The 23,862-nt window shown below is 40.7% G+C and overlaps 1 protein-coding gene across 1 annotated transcript in view; it reads right to left on the minus strand.

The window, feature by feature from the left end:
- The window catches only part of ATP13A1 (ATPase 13A1), a 50,032-nt gene that overhangs the window by 7,986 nt on the left and 18,184 nt on the right, over positions 1-23,862 (minus strand). Inside the window, 13 exon segments of the mRNA XM_042448508.1 lie at positions 288-472; positions 1,334-1,430; positions 4,328-4,527; positions 4,777-4,885; positions 6,012-6,137; positions 8,939-9,049; positions 12,288-12,463; positions 13,922-14,079; positions 15,138-15,258; positions 18,420-18,557; positions 20,355-20,481; positions 21,007-21,062; positions 22,308-22,437. Coding sequence (XP_042304442.1) covers positions 288-472; positions 1,334-1,430; positions 4,328-4,527; positions 4,777-4,885; positions 6,012-6,137; positions 8,939-9,049; positions 12,288-12,463; positions 13,922-14,079; positions 15,138-15,258; positions 18,420-18,557; positions 20,355-20,481; positions 21,007-21,062; positions 22,308-22,437 — 1,734 coding nt within the window.

Here is a 23,862-nt window from a genome sequence, read left to right on the forward strand (position 1 = left end):
GCATTATGGGAATGGACGTCTTCGCCATCTAGAGGGCTGAACTCCCCTCAGTTGAAGGACAGTAGAAATTCAAGTCACTTTCCTAGTGGCTTGGAACGGAGTATCTACTGCTTCTATTCAATCCACCACAACACCTCCATCACATCCTTGATTCTTCTGTCCCCAATCCTTGGTCCCAACTCCTTTAAATTTCACAAAGGACGCCCTGAAGTACACGTGAGCCCAACAGTGGAATGGCCATGGGTGATGCCAATGAAGGGAAAAGGGAGGCCCATTTATCAACTCACCCGCTGCATGGCGAGCTGCTCCTCTCTGTGAGACATAAGCCTGTGCTTGGCAGCTCGGGAGGTGGGCCTCATGTTGCTACCAATGATGGATGGGGGCAAAGCAGGCTTCCCATCAGCAGGGCCATCACGCGGCTTCTTCCTACGTTCAGGGATTCGTTCAGGTGCATTGGCTAGTAGGGCCACTCCTACAAGAATGGATCAGGTCACTGAAGACACAAAAGACACTGAGAACTGTCATATAACCTGTTACCAGAGGCAAGTATCCTTTGGATGACACATTTGCCCGGGAACAGCAAGGTAGTAATATACACAGAAAACCAGCTAAGTATTAAAATGGGTATAATCCTGTAATGGAATCTACAAAGGGTACAGATCAGTAAGTTAGTTATATTGCTTAAGGGATCTGAAAGATTTAAGGGAAGGTAGGTATATTGTAGAAAACTGTGGAAAGACGTGGCACCATTTTATTAAGATATCAATTTGACTTTCATTAACCTATTCATTTAAATCATGTATAATAAATAGGTGTGAAGGAGAGAGAAGGCCAGTGTTTCAAAACACTGTGACAACTTACAGGTAGCTTTATTAGGCAGGAGATACAGATTCCAAAATTTGTAGAGAAGAAATAATATCTTAAATAAGTCATTCCTTCCTGTGTGAAAGGCAGAATGCCTTTAAGTCTGCAAATAATGCATGCATCACTGAAAAATTGAGAATGTGTTTTTAAAAAGATCAATTTATGTAATTCAAAATCATTTTTAAAAGCTCTAAAATTAATAATGTGTAATGTGAGCTCTTTACATTTGATATCAATCCTAAATAAAAACATTTTCATGTTTTTTACAATGTTAAAGCAGGTACCGCTCTTTTAGATATTCCTGCCTGTGAGAGATGGGGAAATGCCTGTAAGTTTTGGTGTTTGCCATCCCAAGTTTTTGTTTTTTTTATGTTTTGGCAAGCATTGTTTTCTAAACAGCTATGTATTAATTTATTGATATCTATGTTCTAATTAATCAGGTCATATTTTTAACTAAGAAAAAACTCACCCACATCCGCATGCTTCAGAGCCCCCACATCATTGGTCCCATCGCCACACATCAATGTCACATAGCCAAGCCCCTTTAGTGTTGTGATCACAAACTCCTGCAATGGGAAAATCCGGTGTTGTGGAAGGGAGCCTGCAATGCTCTGTAGAAATCCATGCCCTTGTAGTGCTGTTCGTCTTTACACCCAATCATGTAAAAGCTCCTGTGTTATAACTACACGGCATCTGCCATATCCTCATTCCATATCAGCAGTCAGAGACAAATGAGCAGCGACAACTAGTTTGTTAGCCTCATGATTTCAGTAAATTTGAGGATTATATGAGGCAGGAAAACAGGAGGTTGAATTTTGCAAGTTCAGTAATCAGAAATACAAGAAAGGATGCAGCATAGATTTAGTAGAAGGTCAAGAGCCCTTCCAACAATTGTATCAAACTCTGAATATCTATGGAGGGCACTTTTGCATTCTGTCAGTTTAGTATTGCAGCTTCAAGGGCACATGGCAACAATCTCTCAATGAACAAGGAATTGCTATCAGAAAAAGGGCTGTGTGGCTTGCATTTCCAGGAGATATAATGGCAGGAAAGGGAAAGTTGTCGAATGCATGTTTGTCCTCTTGAATAACCATCCCCTACATGTGCCCTTGGCTGCAATTTTTGACATTCTGAAATCCTCTCTGGGATGAAGTCGCAGTGCATCTGGCCTGTGCAGATTACCCCTGTGGAACATAGAGGTTCCCTCCCACATCTCTCATAATATGGAAAAAGGTGACCTGTCTCTAGTTCCCAGAGAAGAATTCTTGTCCTTACCCCCCAATCCCCCCAATGGCATGTTGCAAATATGTGTGTGTGTGGGGGGGGGGGGGGGGGTTCCAGTGCAAGGCAGCTTCTCTGAAGCATTTAAGAGGGCCTGTCACTTTCTTCAAAAATAGAGAAGAGTGATCTCTATTTGGTGCAAATGACACCAAATTAGGGGGAATAGCTAATACCCCAGAGGACAGGATCAAGATTCAAAATGACCTGAATAGACTAGAAAGCTGGGCCAAAGCTAACAAAATGAAATTCAAAACGGAGAAATGTAAGGTATTGCACTTAGGGCGGAAAAATAAAATGCACAGATATAGGATGGGTGACACCTGGCTGAATGAAACTACGTGTGAAAGGGATCTAGGAGTCCAAGTAGACCACAAGTTGAACATGAGTGAACAGTGTGATGCGGCAGCTAAAAAGGCCAATGCTATTTTAGGCTGCATCAATAGGAGTATAGTGTCTAGATCAAGAGAAGTAATAGTGCCACTGTATTCTGCTCTGGTCAGGCCCCACCTAGAATATTGTGTCCAGTTCTGGGCACCACAATTCAGAAAGGACATTGAGAAACTGGAGCGTGTCCAAAGGAGGGCGACAAAAATGGTGAAGGGTCTGGAAACCATGCCCTATGAGGAACGACTTAGGGAGCTGGGGATGTTTAGCCTGGAGAAAAGAAGGTTAAGAGGCGATATGATAGCCCTGTTTAAATATTTGAAAGGATGTCATGTTGAAGAGGGAGCAAGCTTGTTTTCTGCTGCTCCAGAAAACAGGACCCGGAACAATGGATGCAAGCTACAGGAAAAGAGATTCCACCTGAACATTAGGAGGAACTTCCTGACAGTAAGGGCTGTTCGACAGTGGAATGCACTCCCTCGGAGGGTGATAGAGTCTCCTTCCTTGGAGGTCTTTAAACAGAGGCTGGATGGCCATCTGTCGGGGATGCTTTGATTTGGATTTCCTGCATGGCAGGGGGTTGGACTGGATGGCCCTAGTGGTCTCTTCCAACTCTATGATTCTATGATTCTATGATCATTCTGTGCCTCTCTTTACAGAGAAAGGGACCTTAGGTTGTCATCAGCCAGGGTTTTGGGCAGGACCTCATCCAACCCCTGGAGGGTGAATGAGAAAACAAGCAAGGGTGAAACAGCTCCCCTGCCTGCCCTAAGGTTGCATCTCAGCTTCACTTATAAATCTGTGACTCTACCACAGCAAGTCACAAAGGATATAAAAATCAGTAAATACATTTCATAGTGGATCAGGCTGCATAAAAGGACACAGAAATTTGAGCCATACAAATCTCTTCAAAGATGCAAATGAAAGATTTCCCCATGTTACATTAACAGAAGCTGTGATAGTATAATTTTTACTTCTCTTTTGCTTGCAATTACTCTGTATGTATGTGCCTTCAAGTTGTCTGCCAGTTCCTTCCTCTGAAATACAGCCTACAGCACCTGGTATCTATCTGTTGGCTGTCTCCCATCCAAGTACTAACCAGGGATGACCCTGCTACATCAGCATTTTTATAAGAGCTCTAGGACATTGTATGTGGGGATTTACCTCCAAATGAGGTTTGACTGAGGCACAATGACTAGTTCAGAGTTGTTCCATGAGCTTTATGACTGACTAGAGATGAAAATTAGGCCCATCCTGCTCCAGCATTCTTCGTTATTTTTCTCATAGGCCCCATGCTATTCCAGACTGAAAGCTGCCAAATTTGTTCCACTAAGCCAGAGCTGGACTAATTCAGCACTACGGATATTTTCATCCTATGACTCTGAACAGTCCTAGTCAGTACAGCCAGTGGTGAGGAATTATGGAATTTACAGTCCAAAAACTTCTAGAGTGCCAGTTTTCCACTCCTGCACTACACCAAAGAGCAGAAAGGGGACAAAAAGAACCCGTAACCCTCCATATGTTATTAGATGGCAATTCCTATCATCCTTAACCCTTAGGCATTATAAGCTGAGGCTGATATAAGACGATGTCCAAAAATATGAGGAGAACTAAAGGTTTCCCCATCTCTGACAGGGAGAATCCAGGACCTATTGCTTTTTCAGCATTTATTTTCTAGGTGTGAGATGCTCCTTTTAATTAAAGCACCACAACCTCTATCTTCCCTGTCTGTGAGACAGCTGGAATATAGAGATGGCAAGGATTGGAAGGATGGTATAATGGGAGAAGCATTTCTTACCTTCTGCTTGGGTGCAACGCGAGCAAAGACTTGCACATGTGGAATGAGACGCAGCAAGAGTTGGGGGTCCATGGCTTGCAGCTGAGAGAGGCCCTCCCCTGTGATACACAGGTTGTGGTGCCTGGTCAGTTCCTGCAGAGAGGGTGGGATGATTGGGAGTGTGACAGTGCCACTGATTGACTGCCACTGCCAGCTGGACCCTGGAACAAAGAGACTTAAATTAGAGGTGAGCAGGAGAACATGAAGAAGGGAAAGAGTCTCCTCCTGCTCAGTGGGCCCAAAAAGCCTGTGCCCCTTTTCCAAAGTGTGAAAAGTTGTTTTTTGAATGGCAATTCCTATCATACCCCAGCCAACAAATCCTGTACCAAGGTCTAGAGTCCACATGGCAAAAGTGCTCTGCTCAGAGCTGCACTTGCTGCTGCCTGTCTTCCCTCTTGGAGCATTCATACCTTTGTCACTGGGCGGCTGCAGAATGAGTGTCTGCTCCTTTTGGGTGAAATGCAGCTCCTGGGCCACATGGCACGCAGTCAGAGGGTTGTCCCCTGTTATCATCACTACCTAAGGGGGAGGGAAAGCAGGCTCATGGGATATCCATTTAATGCAGGATCCGGAAGTACAACACACAGAATGTTTGCACAGAGTTTGAGGGTACTAGAAATCTGATTTAGAAGTATATCTTCCCAACAGCATTTTAACTAAGTATAAAGACACATTGTACTTTAAAAATGCTGAAATGTTTGCTTCCTTTTTTGGTGATGGTTTGGAGAACCTCTTTTCCTGAACTATAGGCAGAGTGACTCTCCATCAATACCAATGACGCTGTAGGTTCAACAACTATGGCATAAGGCACTTTCTGAACATCTGTCTGTCAAATCTGTCCTCCTCCCTGCAAAAAGATAAGTTTTGACCCATTCCCCAAATAGCATCAAGCACAATGAACTGGTTTTGAAAATATCTTCAACAGCAGGAAGGAAGGAAGGAAGGAAGGAAGGAAGGAAGGAAGGAAGGAAGGAAGGCAAGCCTGATGTTTCCTTACAGGGTGCCCTTCCTGTATGGACCACGCCCCCGCATAAGGGAAATTCTGTGGATGTTCAAGCCCCATTTAAACCAATAGGGCTTGTGCATGCAGCACGTGCACCATTTCCTTTTATGGCGAGCGGCTTTCAGCTGAAAGCTACATAAAGTGTGCCCGCATATGTGGGCTGGAGTACAGGCATTTAACCACTGTACCACCAGGGCCATGCCTGTGGGTTTCTTGGAAGAATTTGGACTGGTTAAACCACTGACCTCTCCCAGTAGGACTCTTTAGATTCATCTTTCTTTTCTACAGCTCAAGGTAATTTCCTTTTAATATTAGTGCCATGAGCTTTCAGGCTGCAAACATAGATATGCTGTTCCTCTGGGGGCAGGGAAATCTTGCCAATGAGATTACCTTGCCTGCAGTCAGATCACAGTGAAGAGGAAACTCCATACCACAATCACATATGCCATAAAAGACTTTACAAAGAAAGACTAGCCACTTGGAAGCAAGGCATTCTTTATACTCAAAACTGCAGGAAAAAGGAAAGTGAAGACTCCTGGAAAGTGGAAGGAAGGCATAGAGAATTTGAAAAACTCCTCACACTTCAACTTGCCCAGAACTGCTATGTCTGTGGCTTCAACAATATATTTTGGTTTCACTCACATGATGAGAGGCATTCAAGATCTCACGGATAACTGGCTTGGAGTCCACTTTGAGGGGGCAAGAGACCACAATGAAGCCCACAAACCGCAGATCGCATTCAAGGGCCTCCCGCTTTATCTCTCGTGCCTTTGGATGACAAAGGTCGGGAGGGGGAGAACCAGAGAACACATCAATTAACATTTTGTTGCCTCTTCTAAAGAACTCTCTATGGTACTTCACATCATGACCACAGAACAAACCAAGTCAACTGAGAACTCTAGGATAACTTTACACACTTGCCCAGTCTGCAGCAGGAAATCAGAAATGTTTGAAGCGCAAATCTAGATCTCATATATATCTATTTTGGGAAATGCATAGGCTGCAGAAAATTTGCTATAGACACAGAGAACAATTTTGTGAGGAGGACTTCCTGCACCTCAGTGTTGGGTTGGCTAGGTGATATATGCATGTATGTACATACAGTGGACCTCAATATCCACAGACTTGCCATCTGCAGATTTAAGCATCCATGCATTAGTCCCCATTGCACATGGCTGTACCATTAGGGACAGCATCCATTGGCCCCAGTGGCTATATGTGCATGTGGCTGCGCCCTCATTATACAAGTGGTCACAAGTCCATGAACCCAGTGACAGTAGGAGTTGTGACCACTTGTATACATATACAGTGGGACCTTGGTATCCACAGGAGATCTGTTACACATCCCCCCCCCAACAGACACCAAACTCCACAGGACCTTCAGGTGAAGTCCTGTTGTCCTTAATGATTTGATCTACCTATTGTAAACTCTGTAGGCTCCTCACTTGCCTGCAAAAGAAAACAAGCCTTTCAAGTCTTAAGGCTAGTCTACATGTAAGCATATTATGCGAATTACAGCAGATTTTCACACATTTGCATCAACAGTCAATTGTCTTAACTTCTCTGCACAAATGTGCATCTATTCACCTTACTGCTGCCAAAAATGCAAAGCCATCTGAATCCACACGTATGATAATGCACATTTCTATAGATTTCCTCGGATACTCCAGTAAAAATTATGAAGCCCTTTTCTGTGGAATTTAAGGAATTTTTCACACATACACACACACACACACACCAAAACCGAAACTTATATGAATTGCGTGTGGCCAGATTACATTCTATTTGACTGGAATGAGACGTATTTTAATCTCCTATGATGGCAGGCACCTGGGAGTTTTTATCCCACCGCTGCCACCAATTTTAATGTGAAGTGCATATCATGGTACTAACTCTTTAACTAGTTCCAAAACTGAGTTGAAGACCATCCTGTTCAGAGAAGTGTTCCCAGGCATTGCGTGACTATTATTTGCTATCTGACATTTTTAATTTGTTGCCTGTTTTACTGAACCCTTTCCTGTATTGTTATGTATAATTTATATGTATTATGCTATTATTTCTTAAGATTGTAGGCCATGGACAGCTTTACTGTTATCTATTTTATTAACTGTATGTACAGCGCTGTGCAAATCTACAACACTATATGATAAAGCATAATAATGATAATAACTCGAGACCAGGCTTGTCCTTTTTTGTTTTTTAAAACAAACAAAAACTTTATTTAAAACAATGGTTTGAAAATGTGTTACTGGTTCAGATGGTTCATGCACTTGTTACTTTGTTATTTGGCTTTAACTTGTTACAGATACTAGGTACACTGGTGCCTCGGGTTACGAAATTAATTCGTTCCGCCATTCCTTTCGTAACCCGAAAATTTCGTAACCCAAAGGCTTTCCATTAGCACTGGAAAGCCTATAGCTGCACTTTGCAGCATTTGAATTTCGCGCCGAAATGAATTTCGTAACCCGAAAAATATTTCGTAACCCGAAACAGTTTTTGCCAATCCAACTTTTTCGTATCCCGGAAATTTCGTAACCCGATCATTTCGTATCCCGAGGCACCAGTGTACTAGGAATCTTTTTAATACAGAACACTATCTATGGTGTGTTACAGAGTGCCCAAAATGGGCGCTCTGCTGGCGCCGCTGGTTGCTGCGTCCGGGAACCACAGCGGACAAACCGCACGATTCCCGGACGCAGCAAAAAGAAGCCGCAAAAAGCGGCTTCTTTTTGCGCCCTGGAAGTGGCGCCGCGAGTCACTAGTTGCACACTCATGGCATCACTTCTGCCTGCGACGTGCGGATGCTAGGCATCAGCGATGTCAAGATGGCAGCGCCCATGTAGAACGGGCACCGCCATTTTGTACGCACCGAGCGCGTACTAGTGTTAGGGGCGTCTGGAAAGGACGCCCCTTTCTAACCCTAGTACAGTCGGCCCTTCTTATACACAGATTTTTTATACACAGATTCAAGCATACACGGTTTGAAAATGTACCAAAAAAAGTATAAATTTACCTTGATGTTCCATTTTTTATTAGGGACACCATTTTGCTATGTCATTATATGTAATGGGACTTGAGCATACACGGATTTTGTTATACACGGGAGATCTTGGAACCAAACCCCAATGTATAACAAGGGTCCACTTATACGCTCGGCGCGTACTTTTAGCACGTGCAGAACGGGCCTATATTTACTTAGGACTCCCACAGTCCCACCATCAGTCTATTCCACTTAAACTTGGGTTTTACAACCCCCAACTAAAGATATCCCTCAGCATATTATACTCCAGCCACTCTCTTTCCTAGAGTCCTGGACGCATATAATGGTAGGGAGCCTTTTCCTCTAAGACTCTACCCTTAACCATCCCTGACTCACTCTCACTGGAACCCTCAGAACCAACTGTCCTCTACTAGACACCACAGGTCTCTCTTTCTCTCTCTCTCTCTCTGAGTTCCAAACCCAACTGACAAAATGGAATCTTTAAATTTCCCCAGCCAGCATCTCCCATGGCAAGAAGCTTCTGATGAAGCCTACTTGTCCAGTCCAAAAGCAGGAAACCAAACCCTACCTGCTGATGAGTGAGGTGTCCCAGCTCCTTGTAGCCAAGCGCCAGGACCCTAGCTCCTTCACGGGAGATCTCTGTGTGGATACCATTGTAGCTACTTGGGCACTGAGAGAACTGCAGGAGAACAGAGAGGGACAATCAACACAGAACCTGGAAAATAAACTTGGAAGATAAAAGGCAAAATGAAGCAAACCTCATTGTGAGGAACAAGAGACCAAAATAGTGAACTACTGCCTGTATAATTTAGTCCAAGTAGTATGAAGGTATACTGCACCCTTAAGTAGTGGAGACTGACCTACAATTTTAAAAAAGCAACTGAGAATGCAGGCCAATGGGATGTGTATTCAGGATCTGAAAAAAGCATTTTTTTAAAAAAAAGAAACAAAAAACTTTATTTTGTTTAAAACAAATTTTTGCATTTGCTTATTTTATTAATATGGCGACACATTATTTTATGTACAGGTACTAGAAAGCTTAATCAACCATTTATTAATGATTTCTAAAGTTAATAAGCCAAAGTTATTAGGCTTTGATGATTTACATGTTACAATAAAGCACCAATTTTTAACTGCTTACTATTCTCATTAAATCTGAATATAGTAGACTATAAATAATAAAACATACAAAGTACACTCAGGATCAGTTTTTGTGGGTTTTTCAGGCTATGTGGCCATGTTCTAGCAGATTCTCTGAAGATGCCAGCCACAGATGCTGGTGAAATGTCAGGAAGAAACTCTTCTAGAACATGGCCACATAGCCTGAAAAACCCACAAAAAACTATGGATGCTGGCCATGAAAGCCTTTGACGTCACATACACAGGATCATTTTGGTTGAATTTATGTTAATTGAAGGATTTGTTTCTGAATGACATTTCTTGCACTAAATTGAAGTAATTTAAAAAAAATTGTAGAAAAACTATTATTAAAACAATTCAGTACAACTCTTTACATACACACAATTACAATACTGTAATCAGTTTCACATAGAGAGTAAATATTATATATATATATATAGTGACAGATATATATATATATATAGTGACAGATATCTAAACTCTCTTCTCTAAGCAGCTTATCAAACAGAAAAAGTATGAATTAATTGGATATATATATATATATATATATAGAAAGTAATTTTAAAAAAGCAATTGACCCTGGATTCTGTTCTAACAACTGAACAACTGCCAATAAACTGTTAAAGTTAAAATGTTTAACCTCAAACAATCAGTTTTCCAGTAAGAGGGTTGGAAAATAGTAATAATAGCTAGTTTTAAAAAACTGTATGAATAATCATTTTTTTAAAAAAACAGGAGGTTTTTTTAAAGTCACTTTTTAAAAAGCGCACCCTGGGTGTATTTCAACCAATGTGGAAAACAACAAATTAGGAAAGCCTGCCGTAAGTGACAGATATCTAAACTCTCTTCTCTAAGCAGCTTATCAAACAGAAAAAGTATGAATTAATTGGATATATGTGAGAACTGTATAGACTGAGTTTATTCAATCTCTTCAGTGTATATTTCTCCAGTTTAGGGCTCACAGGTTCCTCCGCTTCAACCATAGTATAGATGTGGATATTTGTAGTAACAGCAACAGCAAGTACATTTCTATACCGCTTACCGATGTAGTAAGTGGTTTACAAAGTATAAACTAATTGCCCCCAACAAGCTCGGTACTCATTTTAGCGACCTACAGAAAGATGCCAGGCTGAATTGACCTGGAGCCCTTGGCTGGTATTGAACTCACAACCGTGTGAATTGTGAATGAGTGGCTGCAGTATAGACACTTACCTATTGCATCACCTGCACTCACACAAGGTTCATGCATATCTCATAATACAAAATGCATTATTTATATGTGTAAATTATGGAAAGAATCTTGTGGACACCTTCATTATGTTACCATCAGCACAAGACAAAATATATAAAAATATAACAAGGACTAGACTGTTATGATGATTGTACTACTAACATATTAGAAGACTGGAACAAAAACACCATTTTTTTTTTAAATGGCTGTAGTACATCAAATATCTTTCATAAGTAAAATTTTAGCTAATCTCCCCATTGTCTAAGACTCCAGTTCAGCTTATTTTTTCTTCCTTCCACAATGCTTACAAATTCTTTAGCCACCTGGGATCTATGACTAGTGCCCTTTAATGCTTTCCAACAAAGCAGAGAAATAGAGTTCTAGCTAATGTTTGGCTTTGGCCCTCCCCGCTGCTGGTACAAGTCCCACAAGAAATTATTCTTTGGGGGGGGGTATGGTTTCCCATCTTCATCAAGCCCAAAGGGCAGTGGGTTATATATATTTTAAATAATAGAAGATGGGCTGCAAGCAATCTTAGGTATGAAAGTACTCCGTGTATCTTTGAATACTCTGCACCATCATACCAGAGTTGGTGGTTTCATCAGGGAATGAGGTATTCCTGTGACTAGGCCATTTCCCATACAGTGACAGTTAAAATTGTGGAGTTGTTCAAATACAGATTTACAGTTTCCACTCGTCATCTGAAGGAAGATCAGTTCACAATGACTTTGAAACTTTAATTGTAACAAAGAAGTGGACACATGAGTCACTATGTGTCAGCCTATTACAATATGGCTACATACACGGAGTACTTTCACAAATTTTCATTAAAAATAACCATCATGATGGTGTGAGGGTTGTTAGCTCAGATGAGTTAAAAGAAGATAAATCACTAAAGACAAGTCTCCCAGTGGCTATTAATCTTGACCGTTAAATCTAACCTCAATACTGAGAAGCAACTTAATTCCTATTACCAGATTCTGGGGGAAACCAACAGTAGTAAGCTACCTTTTTTTGTTCTATTTCCCAGGGGCATTTCACTGCCAACTGTGGGCAATGTCTATAAAAAACTTTATAGCTGTCTATAAAAAACCTTGTTTAATTCTCTTTCACAGTAGCATTGTAAAAAGACCCAATGCTGTTTTGAAAACAGTGGATCTTAACAAGAATTTCAAAACAGAATTAATCAAAGTGACCTCTATGTCTTCTGATGATAGTTAATATGAACTACTCATCTATGTGTGAAATTTGTATGAGGGATATGGAATATGCAGTTCCTTCTTCCTACCTTCAGCATGTTTATTATATTCTCCCAAACTGGGGGATGAGGGGCCAAATTATGACTAAGCCAACCTGTAACCAATGCAAGTGACAGTGTGGGAAGGACCTCAAGAATCCTAACCACTGGGGCACAGCCTTTGCCATGCCTAACTCTACTGAGGTGACTCATTCCCCTAACTACTTAGGCACAGGCTAATTCCATGGCCTCTTTGGGACAGACGCATTCAGCCAGGGGAGAGAAACTCAATTGACCAGCTTTGCTCACCATTCTGTGCAGCATCTCTGGGGCCCCCTTCACCGTTGCAATGTAACACAGATCAGTGGAGCCGACCTTCTCGTAGGAAGCCAAGACCGACATTCTTTTCAGGGCACTGGCAAAATGAAAGCGCTGGTGAATTTTCAGTCCCTGAGTTTTAATACTTCGGGGGAAAACTTTCTCATCTGGAAACAAAGAGATCGGGAAATCCTGAAAGGGTTCAACAGCACCACAAATAGAAATACTCCCTCTGGGCTCCCTTGGGGGTGGCACAGGGGCCCGGGTGCCCTGGGGCTGGGAGCTATTTAGCAGAACGGGGGGGGGGGGGGGGAGGGGGAACAAATGTTTTCTGGTTCCTCAACCAAGGGACATGAAGGGGGATGGGAAGTAATCTCTTTTTGCATGCCAAAGTGTTTTAAAATGATAAATGCCCTGGCTCTGTGTGTGTGCGTGTGTTTTGTGTGCCTTCAAGTTGTTTCTGAATCTTGGAGACCCTAAGGCAACCCTATCCTGGATTTTTCTTGGCATGATTTGTTCATACATATATCTATAATTAGTTCCAAGTAGTGTAGAAGAAAATAGTAGGCAACTTTAGAAGGCGTTCACAGAATCAAGCACCTCTGCTCATTTACATCAAAAGGCACCAATGTGGATTTGCAGGAAAAATATCACTCCCCCAATATTTTCCAAACATAACTTGGTAAACAAGTGAGAAGGGACATTTGAAAAGACTCACTGAAACTAGTGGTTACAGAAAGAATGTACGGTTGATACTCTATTTGCACATCTACCAGGCTGAGGGAGAGATGAGGGACTACTATGACTCAAGACAAGATACAGAGATTAGCTAACTATACAGGGCACCATAAAACACCATCCTTTCAAGACAGTCAAATATGTGTAGAGTGTGACTCCATGTTTTCAAGCTTACCTCCCAAGCCACAAGGCACAAAGACCTGGGTCCAAAACAACTGCAGAAATAATCCAGATCGAGGCCACTTTAACTTTTCTGGCTCAGTGCTAGGGAATCCTGGGAATTGCAGTTCATTGTGACATCAGAGCTCTCTGACAAACACTAAATATCTCACAAAACTACAGTTACCAGAATTCCCTAGCACTGAGCCAGGGCAATTAAAGTGGTCTCAAAATGGATTATTTCTGCCCTGAGTTTTGGACCTTGGTTTAAGAACCATATACATACAAACTAAAACTGTTGCTACCCAGTGAACAAAGTTTTGCTTCAGATACCCCACAGAATTGTGCAAATCTTCTACCTAATTGCATTTTCAGTCTCAATTCTCCTATTAAGATCTTGAAAATGTATGCATTTGAGGCCGATTTTAAAATGACCTGTTAAAATCCCATTGACATGATAGCTCATCACTGTTCTTTCCACTGACAGGTATGACTCACAAGAGATCAACAGACCTCAGAGTGAGACACCAAAAGAGTTTTAAATGATCCCCCAACTGTACTCATGACATCGCTGACATGAACATTTGACTCTATCCCCCAGAATGGGCATGAGAAATTACAGTATTTTTCAGCTAGCTGCTCCCCAGAAAAGGTTACTTTCATGCCTCTGCTTGCAAGAGAAAAGGCAGGAAGAACCCACTTTGCACCTGGATGCTAAGCAAGCCTACCTTTGGTCACAGTCCATTCCACAGCAGTTAGCATGGCCTTCTCCAGTGGATCACCCGCCAGAGTCCCATCATCCAGCTGCATCAGGGAGTGGCACGTGGCAATGACTCTGTGTGTTTCAATAGGAATGTCTGACACAGGGGTCACATCTTTCCCATCCCTAAAGTGAGAACAAAAAGGCCACATTTATTTCCAATCCTGTAACCAGTGCTTCTCAGGTTACCTGAAGTAGGGGACTAGCAATTATTTCACCCAGTTTGCCAGAGATTTGCACCATATTGTCCCCACTCAGTACAACATTTTTTTTCCTATCCTGGAAACTCAACAGCAAGAGGTAGCCAATAGATTGGTGGATCACAGGGTCAGTTTGGGTTTATTTCTAAACCCATACAGTTTTTCAGTCCATTATTCTTTAAAAAAGTAAAATATGATAAAGCAGTTGCTCAAGTATTTGTTCAAGTGCCCAAAATTCTACTTTAAAAACTTCATTAATGTTCCAAAAGCAACACTGGGCTGGGAATGAAACATTCAGATAAACAACCAAAATTGAATAACATCACTGTGCAAAGAAAATGTGTCTAAAGTGGCATTTTCTGAATGGCACCCAAATTTCCTTGGATCTCTGCAAAAAAATTGTACAGAAATTGTGGCTTACTGAATTGCTTGCATTTTGACACAGGATCCCAACATTCCCACTGGAATTTAGAAAACCCAAAGAGCAGTTGCTGGAAACACAGAATATAATATGCCTCTCTCTGTATCTGCCATTCTGACACAATGTGACATTAGCTTCCTATGGATGTCTGGGTTTTTAAAAATTTTAAATAGACTTCCAGCCATATAAACAATGGCTAAAGAAAATTCTAAAGCCAGAGGGATTACAATTTTGAGTGTTTTGAGGTGTAGGCTGCATTGCTCTTTTTTGATTAGCACAACTAAACACTGTGCAAAGAAAGAGAAATTTTGCATACCAGCAAAATGTACACAGACTGCAGAATTTGCTGTTGAGCTACATATTTTGGGTTATCCTGGTGCATGCAAAATCCTAATTTTATATTAGAAAAAAGCAGAAGGGCAGACTACTATCTCCTGTGTGGATTATCTGTATTACTGCCTTGGAACATAAGGAACAGAAAGTGCATGTCTATAAGTCAGAGACTCAAGATGGTTCTCAAGTTTCCCTTCCCCATATCCTTCATTCTTTCACCCCAAACCTACCTGAGCCCAGCCACACCCCTCACCACTAGGTTGTCACTAGTGAGTGTGCCGGTTTTGTCAAAGCAGCAAATCTGGACCTTGCCTGCAAATGGGATGCGGAATGGTTCTGTGCAATAAACATCTGCAATAAAAAAAGAAGTATAAATAACAATTCTGTACTAGTAATTCACATTTCACTTGTTCATTTTATTAACCTTAGTTTACATATGTTCATGCGCTGTGGCTAAGAATTTTAAAATATCTTTGCTCTGCACTCTGGCTAAGAATTTTAAAAGATCTATGTGCAGATCTTGTCTTTACATCTAAACTTTCTCTAAACCAAATCATGTAGTAGTCTTTTAGACTATAACTCCCATGAGCCCTAGCCAGCACAGCCAGTCTTGAGGGATGTTGGAGACTGCAGTCTGAAAACACCTGTGGGTGATAGTTCCACAGAACCGTAGAGTTGGAAGAGACCTCAAGGGCCATCCAGCCCAACCCCATTCTGCCATGCAGGAACTCTCAATCAAAGCATCCCCATTGACAGATGGCCATACAGCCTCTGTTTAAAGACCTTCAAGGAAGGAGACTCCACCACACTCCGAGGAAGGGGTGTGTTCCACTGTCGAACAGCCCTTACTGTCAGGAAGTTCCTCCTAATGTTGAGGTGGAATCTCTTTTTCTGGAGCTTGCATCCATTCTTCCGGGTCCTAGTCTTTGGAGTAGCAGAAAGAAAGCTCCCTCCTCAATATGACACCCCTTCAAGTATTTAAACAGGGCTACAATATCACCTCTTAACCTTCTCTTCTCCAGGCTAAACATCCCCAGCTCCCTAAGTCATTCCTCATAGGACATGGTTTCCAGGCCCTTCCCCATTTTAGTTGCCCTCCTTTGGACATGCTCCAGTTTCTCAATGTCCTTTTTGAATTGTGGTGCACAGAACTGGACATTGTATTCCAGGTGGGGCCTGACCAAAGCAGACTACAGTGGCACTATTACTTCTCTTGATCTAGACACTATACTTTTATTGATGCAGCTTAAAATTGCATTGGCCTTGTTAGCTGCCACTCCTGCTTTTTTATTTTATTATTAAGATGTACAACAATACCATATACACATATAAACAATACTTACATTAACAACATATTAATGACACATAATACCACAACTGTCTGTTCTTCATTCTAACTCCTTCTATGCTGATCCTCTTGACAAATTTGACTTCCTTCAGTCCAACTTCTACTAGTTCATTTTCCTCTTAATTCTTTCCCCGTTTCCCAACATATTTACTCATCACTCATCATTCATTTATATAATTATTTAATCTATTATAATTCCCTTCCTTCTTATATTTCTCTTTATATTATATTTTGGATATTTGGCCATTTCTCCTTAATATATTTGTATAAATTCTCCCAATTTTCCCTATCATATTCTATAGCTTTATCTTCCCTTTTAGTCTTTTAGATATTATATCTATTTCCATCATGTCTAACAATTTAACCATCCATTCTTCAATTTGAAATTCCTTCTTTATTTTGCCATATTTCTTTTCCTCTTTCTCTTTTATCATGTTCAAAAGGAAAGTTTCTGGATGTACACATTTGAATTCATTTGCTTCTCTTAAAAAGCAGGAGTGGATTAAATCCAGAAATTTAATCCACTCCTGCTTTTTAAGAGAAGCAAACAAATTCAAATGTGTACACGCACAAGTGTGTGGAGAAATGAACATAAAAGGTATTCCTAAATAAATAAATAAAGTTATTATGAAAGATCACTTCTCCAGCCTTATTTTTCAAAAATTGTAAAACTACATGCCGTGGCCCCGATCTGGCGCAGAAAGAAGCTTCAAAAAGAGGCTCCTTTTTGAGCTGTGGAAAGGGCACTGTAGCCGCCACCATGGCAGCTTTTCACCGCTTCTTCAGCGCAGCGCATGTAAGCGCTGACCCAACGATGCCGCGTCACACCGACCACCATCTGGTCTGGCAGCTGGCATGGGGGCAGAGTCTGTACAGCCTGTGAGTGTCTGGTGGGATATAGGTCCATACCATGGTATAGGGCCACCTTGAAGATCGCAGCCGGGGCAACTTGGGTTGCCCAGCAACCAAGCAGCAGAAAGAACAAGGTAACAAAGCCAGCAGGGCCAATGACCATGGGTCAATCACCATAACAACTAGGATGCAATTCTCAGGCCAAAAGCTCCCATATAGTTCAGCAGCAGCAGAACTTTTTAAAGCAAGAATGGGCAAAGTGTGGCCCATGAGGAACTATGCAGCTCCCAACTCTTTTGCAATCCCTCCCCTTAACAGGAAAACAGATTATTGCTGAAATTTGGCAGTCAGCCACTAAAATCACTAATAGTATAAGGGATTTACACAGTCAATTCAAATCAAACGCATTTTAGTTACACCAGAAACCTTGCTTTTGCAAGCATTTCAAAGACCAGTAGCTGGCTTCTGCTTTTGCTGCCACGACTCCTGTCTCTGATATTCTTCCAGAGCAAGTTAAGTGAAATTTAATTTAATTTATAATGAATTCATTTTAACCAAAAATGAGCTGTAATATAATAATATTTAATGCATTAAATGGGTAAAAATAAGCCAATATTCTCAAAGAACAACGAAGTCTTAGAGGGTATGGGGGAATTTTATTTCTTAATGCTAAATAATTACAATATTATTGTATAATTTTATATTTTTCCTAAAATATTTGCCTGTTTTACACACTGCCTACTTTTACACATTTTATATCTATTTTTGTCAATATTATTTGTATCTATCTTCCTTTAGGCCCATTCCCTTTGGTGTGCAATTCTTTAACTCAGTAGACCCCAAACTGTACTCTTTAAGTGATTTTGGACTTCAGCTCCCAGAATCCCAGACTATTGGCCAACATGACTGAGGCTTCTAGGACCTGAAGTCCAAAATCTCTTAAAGGGCACAGTTTAGGGACCACTGCTCTAACTGAACAAATGTCATCCAATCCTGTGGATGTTGTTCATTCTACTTTAAAGCAAAAAATTGCTTTCCTAAGTGGTTTGAGGTCCATGAGAAATTGTAAAGAGATCAGCACAAGATTGTGCAACTGCCTGCTGGAAAGGATGAAGGCAAAAGTGTTATACCTAGTCCCAGCTGTGAGTTGTGGATTATGTTGGAAGCCATAGTATTATGCAGCAAAAGAAAGAAAGCTACAGAAATGCTTGGGAGATGGAGGTTGTAAAGCACAAGAAGGGCACTTCTCAGAAAGTAAAAACATCACCAGTTCTTCACAATTCCAAAGCATGCAACCAGGCCTCCAACTTACACAATTTGGCAAGAGCTATAAGTGAGGTGTTCACAGCCAAAGACAATTCAATGGGGAGTTCAGGTGGAACAACCGAGGTGAGGATTAAAGTGCATTCCAGAAAGAGTTTGTAACGGTTCCTGCTGGGGTCCTTGGTACCTTGAAAAGTAGGAGCAGACACACATTTTAGGTCAGTTAAAAAAAAGGAGAAGTCAGAGCCATAGCCTCACACAGTATGCTGGAGAACACTAATGTGCCACTGAAGAACCCTGAGATATAAGGCATATTTTTGGTCATCAAACAATCTTGACTGAATTTCTGCATAATTTTCTATTCTAGACTTGCTGCCTCCCAATCCAGTGAAAACAAGTATTTCTGCTCCCTTTCTCATCTCTGCCTGTACTGGGTGTAAAGCATTATAAGTAAGGTGTCTTTGATAAAGCAACATCTGAAAATATATCAAGAATATACTGGGGCAGCTCTTTGGGGGCCTTTAGATGTATTCTTTTTTTCTTCTTTGTTTGGACTTTCAAGCAGTTAATTTTCTTTCCTTGTAACTGGGCAATAGAAATATATCGGAGCAATCTGTGATCTAGTCAGGGGTAGAGATGTAAAATTTCCAGAAATTTTGAAGCCACAGAAAAAAGCCAGATTTTTCTTTTTTTTCAGAAAAAAAGGAATTTTTTGGAAAAATTGAAAAAAAAATGCAACATTAGTGCTTTTTACAGATTGAAAGTCACTCTGTTACAAATATTATATACAATTTGATCTGGCATAAGATTATCACAATTGGCATATTAAAATACAGTGGCAGTTAAAGTGTCAAACTGCATTATTTCTGCACTGTGGATGCAGCCCTAGTTATCAGTATCAGTTTCAGTATCTTCATTATGTTTTGTCAATATCACAATTATCATGGACTTCTAAAACTGAAGGTTTACCCAGACTGAAACAAGCTTCTCTAGCCTTGCACATGTCAGTTTATTTCTTGATTTAATGTGTTTCCCAACATAGACCAGATTCCTTCAATGCCGCCTAATGGAAGAAATGTATCTTTCTCTTCCATTGGAGAGTTCAGTTTGTAACCTAGGACTGGCGTGTCTTCCTCATTCAGTGCACAGAATAATCTGATACTGTACATAGTTTTTAGAAATGATTTGGAGAATATATGAACTCTTTGTCTTAAAGATTTTATTTGTCATGCTAAAATAAAACATTCAATAATTGATTTTCTTCCTTTTTTTCATTTTTTTTTTCAATTTTTCAAAAAAAAAACTAAAGGCTTCCAGGAAAAAAAAACACAGAAAAAACCTGAATCCCCCCGATTTTTTCTGGGTTCTTTTTCCAGCCTTCACATCTCTACTCAGGGGGTGCATCCAACTGTATCAATATAATGAGCCCTTGGTATCTTCCAAGGTTTGGTTCCAGGATCCCCTGTGGATACCAAAATCTTTGGATGCTGAAGTCCCATTAAATACAATGGAACAGTGAAATGGTGTTCCTTATATAAAATGGCTAAATCAAGGTTTGCTCTTTGAAACGTATATATTTTTAAAGTATTTCCAAGCCATGGATGGTTAAATCCATGGATGAAGGATTTGTGGACTGTAATGCAATTTGGCATCAATTTGTGCTGTAGCACTATCCTATGGAATCCTGGGAGTTGTGGTTTTGCAAGGTCTTCAACCTTCTCTGCCAAAGAGTGGTGGATTCTGTAAGATTCTTACCAGGATTCTGTAAGGTGAAGGCATGGCAGTTTAAGTGGTGTCAAATGTCTACAGTGTAGATGTACCCTAGGACAGCCCATGAAAAACTCCATTATCTTTAATGTTAGGACAATCACCCAGACTCCATGTCTCTTCTGCTAAATACCCAAACCATACATACAGTATATATCGGTATATTACTGACAGTTCTAGAAGACCATCAATCAGATTCAGAAACATGAATAATTACCTTCAATCCACACATATGCTGCAGCAGCAATGGCAAAGACAAGCAAAAAGAGAATGAAGATGAAAGTTTCCAAGTTGTTGGCTGTCACTCGTTTCACACCAAACAGAATCGTTCGCAGAAGCTTCCCCTGAGAGGCAGGGAAAAAGGGTGTCAGTGGGAAACTACAATAACCTACATCTGAGGAGGTTTTGAGAGAATGGAGGGCTTAAGTAAATATTTCTGGCTTTGATCCTTAGGAGAAACAACAAGATAATAGAAACAATGTTTAAGCAAATATGCTATTAAGATTTGCTTTTCACAAACCTCTTCATTTCAATGGTAAGGAATGCAAGAGTTGGGACTACAAGCCACCTATCAGTCAACTAACATACTCCTTAGATTGCCATTTTAAAACTGTATTTTTATTAAGGTATTTTTAAATACACACACACACACACAGAGTGTTCTATCTAACACTTTTCCAAGGTGAGGAACTTTGCCTCCTGGGAAATATTTACAAAATTAGTTATGTTAAAGATGAACAAGTCTTGATGTAAATGGGTCTAAGTGCCTCATATTGGTAAGGGAATCAAACAGACAGAACCTTGCTTCCTTCATCTTGATGTGTAAGAATTAGATTCAACCATCCTGCTAAAATGCACTGGCTACATACCTGAGATGTATTGAAGCCTGTTCTCAAAACATATGCTACACATCCATTATCAACAGCTGTAAAGGGAAGGAAAGAAAAGGTGCGTGAAACGTCAGCCTGTTGTGGAGGTAGGATCAGCTCAAAAAATGGCAAAGATGTTCAGCTTGGGATAATAGTTCAACAAAATGAACTCTACTATATTGACAGTTACAGATTACACACAGACTGGGAAGGGGTAAGGCAGGAAGCTGGAAGATGCAGTAACCAGATTAAGCCTGGACATGGCAGAATGCCCACCCACTCACATAGTGGATCTGTGGACTCACCTCAGTTTCTATGGATTAGGTACTGTTTATCTCATGACATGTTTTGATGGCTATCTAAAATATTCTCAGGGGAAAAACTGCCATTTCTTGTATTTTTTTTAAAGTAAGAAAACTGTATTTGATTCATTTTCCTTTATCAATACCCTCCAACCTGTACCACACCATTCTGAGATTTCATTTTCCTAAACGCACATCCCTTAAAAAGTATTAACTTAATGACAATGAAGCTACACCAAATTTTCTTAAATTGATCCAAGTTCGGTTCATTTGCTCCTATATCTTCTAAGCACAAAAACTCTTTGCGGAATACATTATTCTGTCATTTTAGTCATCCATACAGTACCTACTGGAGGTACTGGAACTTCAGCTTTTACAATATAAGCTGTTTTATAATGCTATATGTGTCCCCTTGACTGATCAGATGCATAGCTTATGGCCATTTCAAAAAGGGAGCATCTTTGGTTCTGTGCTAAGGAAGATCTGCTGTACTGGTGTAAACCACTGTTGTTAAACGCATTTCCTACTGAAAGGTTGTGTGTACTTTTCTTTATTAACAATAATGGCAACCAAAGCCACTAAACAATAACTTCAAAGGAAGGTAAGATATACAATTAGGACAAAAATTAGGATACAGTCAACAAAAAAACCAATACAAAAAAAGTAACAGTATCAAATCAGTTAATCTTCCTCCAACAGCACTGCAGACTGGTTTTCATTTATACATCTATACCTATGTGTGTGTGTCTTTAAGTTGCCAGCCAACTTACAGTGCAACCTCATGAATTTCATAGGGTTTTCTTAAACAAGAAATAGTCAGAGACCCCTGAAATATAGCCTATGAATACCTGGTATACACCGAACATCCAGGGTAGCAGTGCTGGCCATTTATCTAATGAATTCAATTAAATGACAAATTGCCAATTTAGAGTGTCCTCAGAATGGATTCGTGGCCCTTTTTGAGCTTCCCCATGCTATAGTCACCAAATAGGTACATACGTTTCAGGCCGGTGCTGGCCTTCTGTGGTGGGATGTGCTGCACAACTTTTGTTCCCCCAAAAATGACATGCAACCTGGAATCTGCCTGCATGTCCAGGACATGATCTGGGTCCAGCTCTTCCACTGGTTCCTGCAAAAGAAAGGTGCACATGAGCATGGGTAACATATGGGTAAGGAAGGCCTAGATTATTGTGCCAACAGTTCACAAGCACCCAGACCTGAATGAATGAATGATTCTGTATCTCTCAAGATAAAGTTATATATGTATGTATGATGGTACTTTAGCAGAAAGGGATCTAAAATCCTGGGACCAAAGACCTCCTCTTTCTTATCTTTTGAAATAGGGGACTTGTCCTATAGCAGGGATGGGGAACCTTAGGGTCTCCAGACATTCTGGATTACAAATCCTACAATCTTTTACTACTCTCTGTGCTGGTTGGGGCTGCTGTGAGGTATAGGCTAAAACATCAAGAGGACCGACATTATCCACACTCCTCTCTTACAGCTACAGTGGACCCATCAGATATACAATTCAGGGATCCTCCCTGGGTTAACCATGAAATGTGTGCAACCTAGATTTTGTGAATATTAATCGGGCCATTTTACATCCCAGTTTGGGGTTAGTATCTGCACAGGGGCCAGGGACAAACTTCCTCCCCTACAACCCAGCTGAAAAACCTCCATTTGCTCCTGGTGGCATTTCCTCTGCACCGTCTCAAAATGGCAACTGAAAGTGAAGATGAATCTCTGCCTGTCATCATTTTGAGAGTGGCTGCAGAAGAAAACAGAGATATTCAGGACATTAAGATGAGGTGCTTATTGGGGGTGGGGGTGTTTTTGTATGTTTTCATGCATTCGGGGAATGTTTTTGAGTGATTTTAGGGCACAATTTACCCTCAAAACAAACTGGTCAATACTGAGATCTTTCTGTCTGATATCCTGGATGTGTTTGCCAAGCTCAAGCTCACTTTACACACCAAGCTTACTCTAAAAACCAAAAATATAACACTCCAACACGTGCATTTTTTAAAAAATTAGGGGACTGATGGGCCACTGCAGGGTCCACAAAAGTGAGGAGGAGCCAATTCAGGAGCCATTTCAGTTAGAACCAGCAGAACAAAAACAGCCTTTGTCCCGGAGATGTGAGAACCAGCAGAGGGGAAGAAGGAGGAATTTAGAAGTGTTGGCCAAACAAGTGGAACAATGGGATGGGAGGAAGCCAGCCTGCCCTGATATAAGTGTGTCCTGAGAAGGGCATTTGATATTAAAATATTGGAGATAACACTGCTGAGCAAAGTTACTTCATAGACCATTGTTGAGTATTATTTTTGCTGACCAATGACTAAGATCAAAGTCATTCTCATTGAGTTTCCAAACCACAACATAAATGATACCATTCTAATTAAAGGCAAGAGTGTCTTGGCTGCTCTCTCTTTTACACACACCCACACACACTCTTATTCTTCCTACATACAAGCCTCTATGTTGAAGACAAATTGCTGCCTCATTTTTTGTTTAGAATCATGAATCAACTTAAACAGGATACAAGGAATTT

Source organism: Sceloporus undulatus, chromosome 2, assembly GCF_019175285.1.
Source record: "Sceloporus undulatus isolate JIND9_A2432 ecotype Alabama chromosome 2, SceUnd_v1.1, whole genome shotgun sequence".
NCBI lineage: Eukaryota > Metazoa > Chordata > Lepidosauria > Squamata > Phrynosomatidae > Sceloporus > Sceloporus undulatus.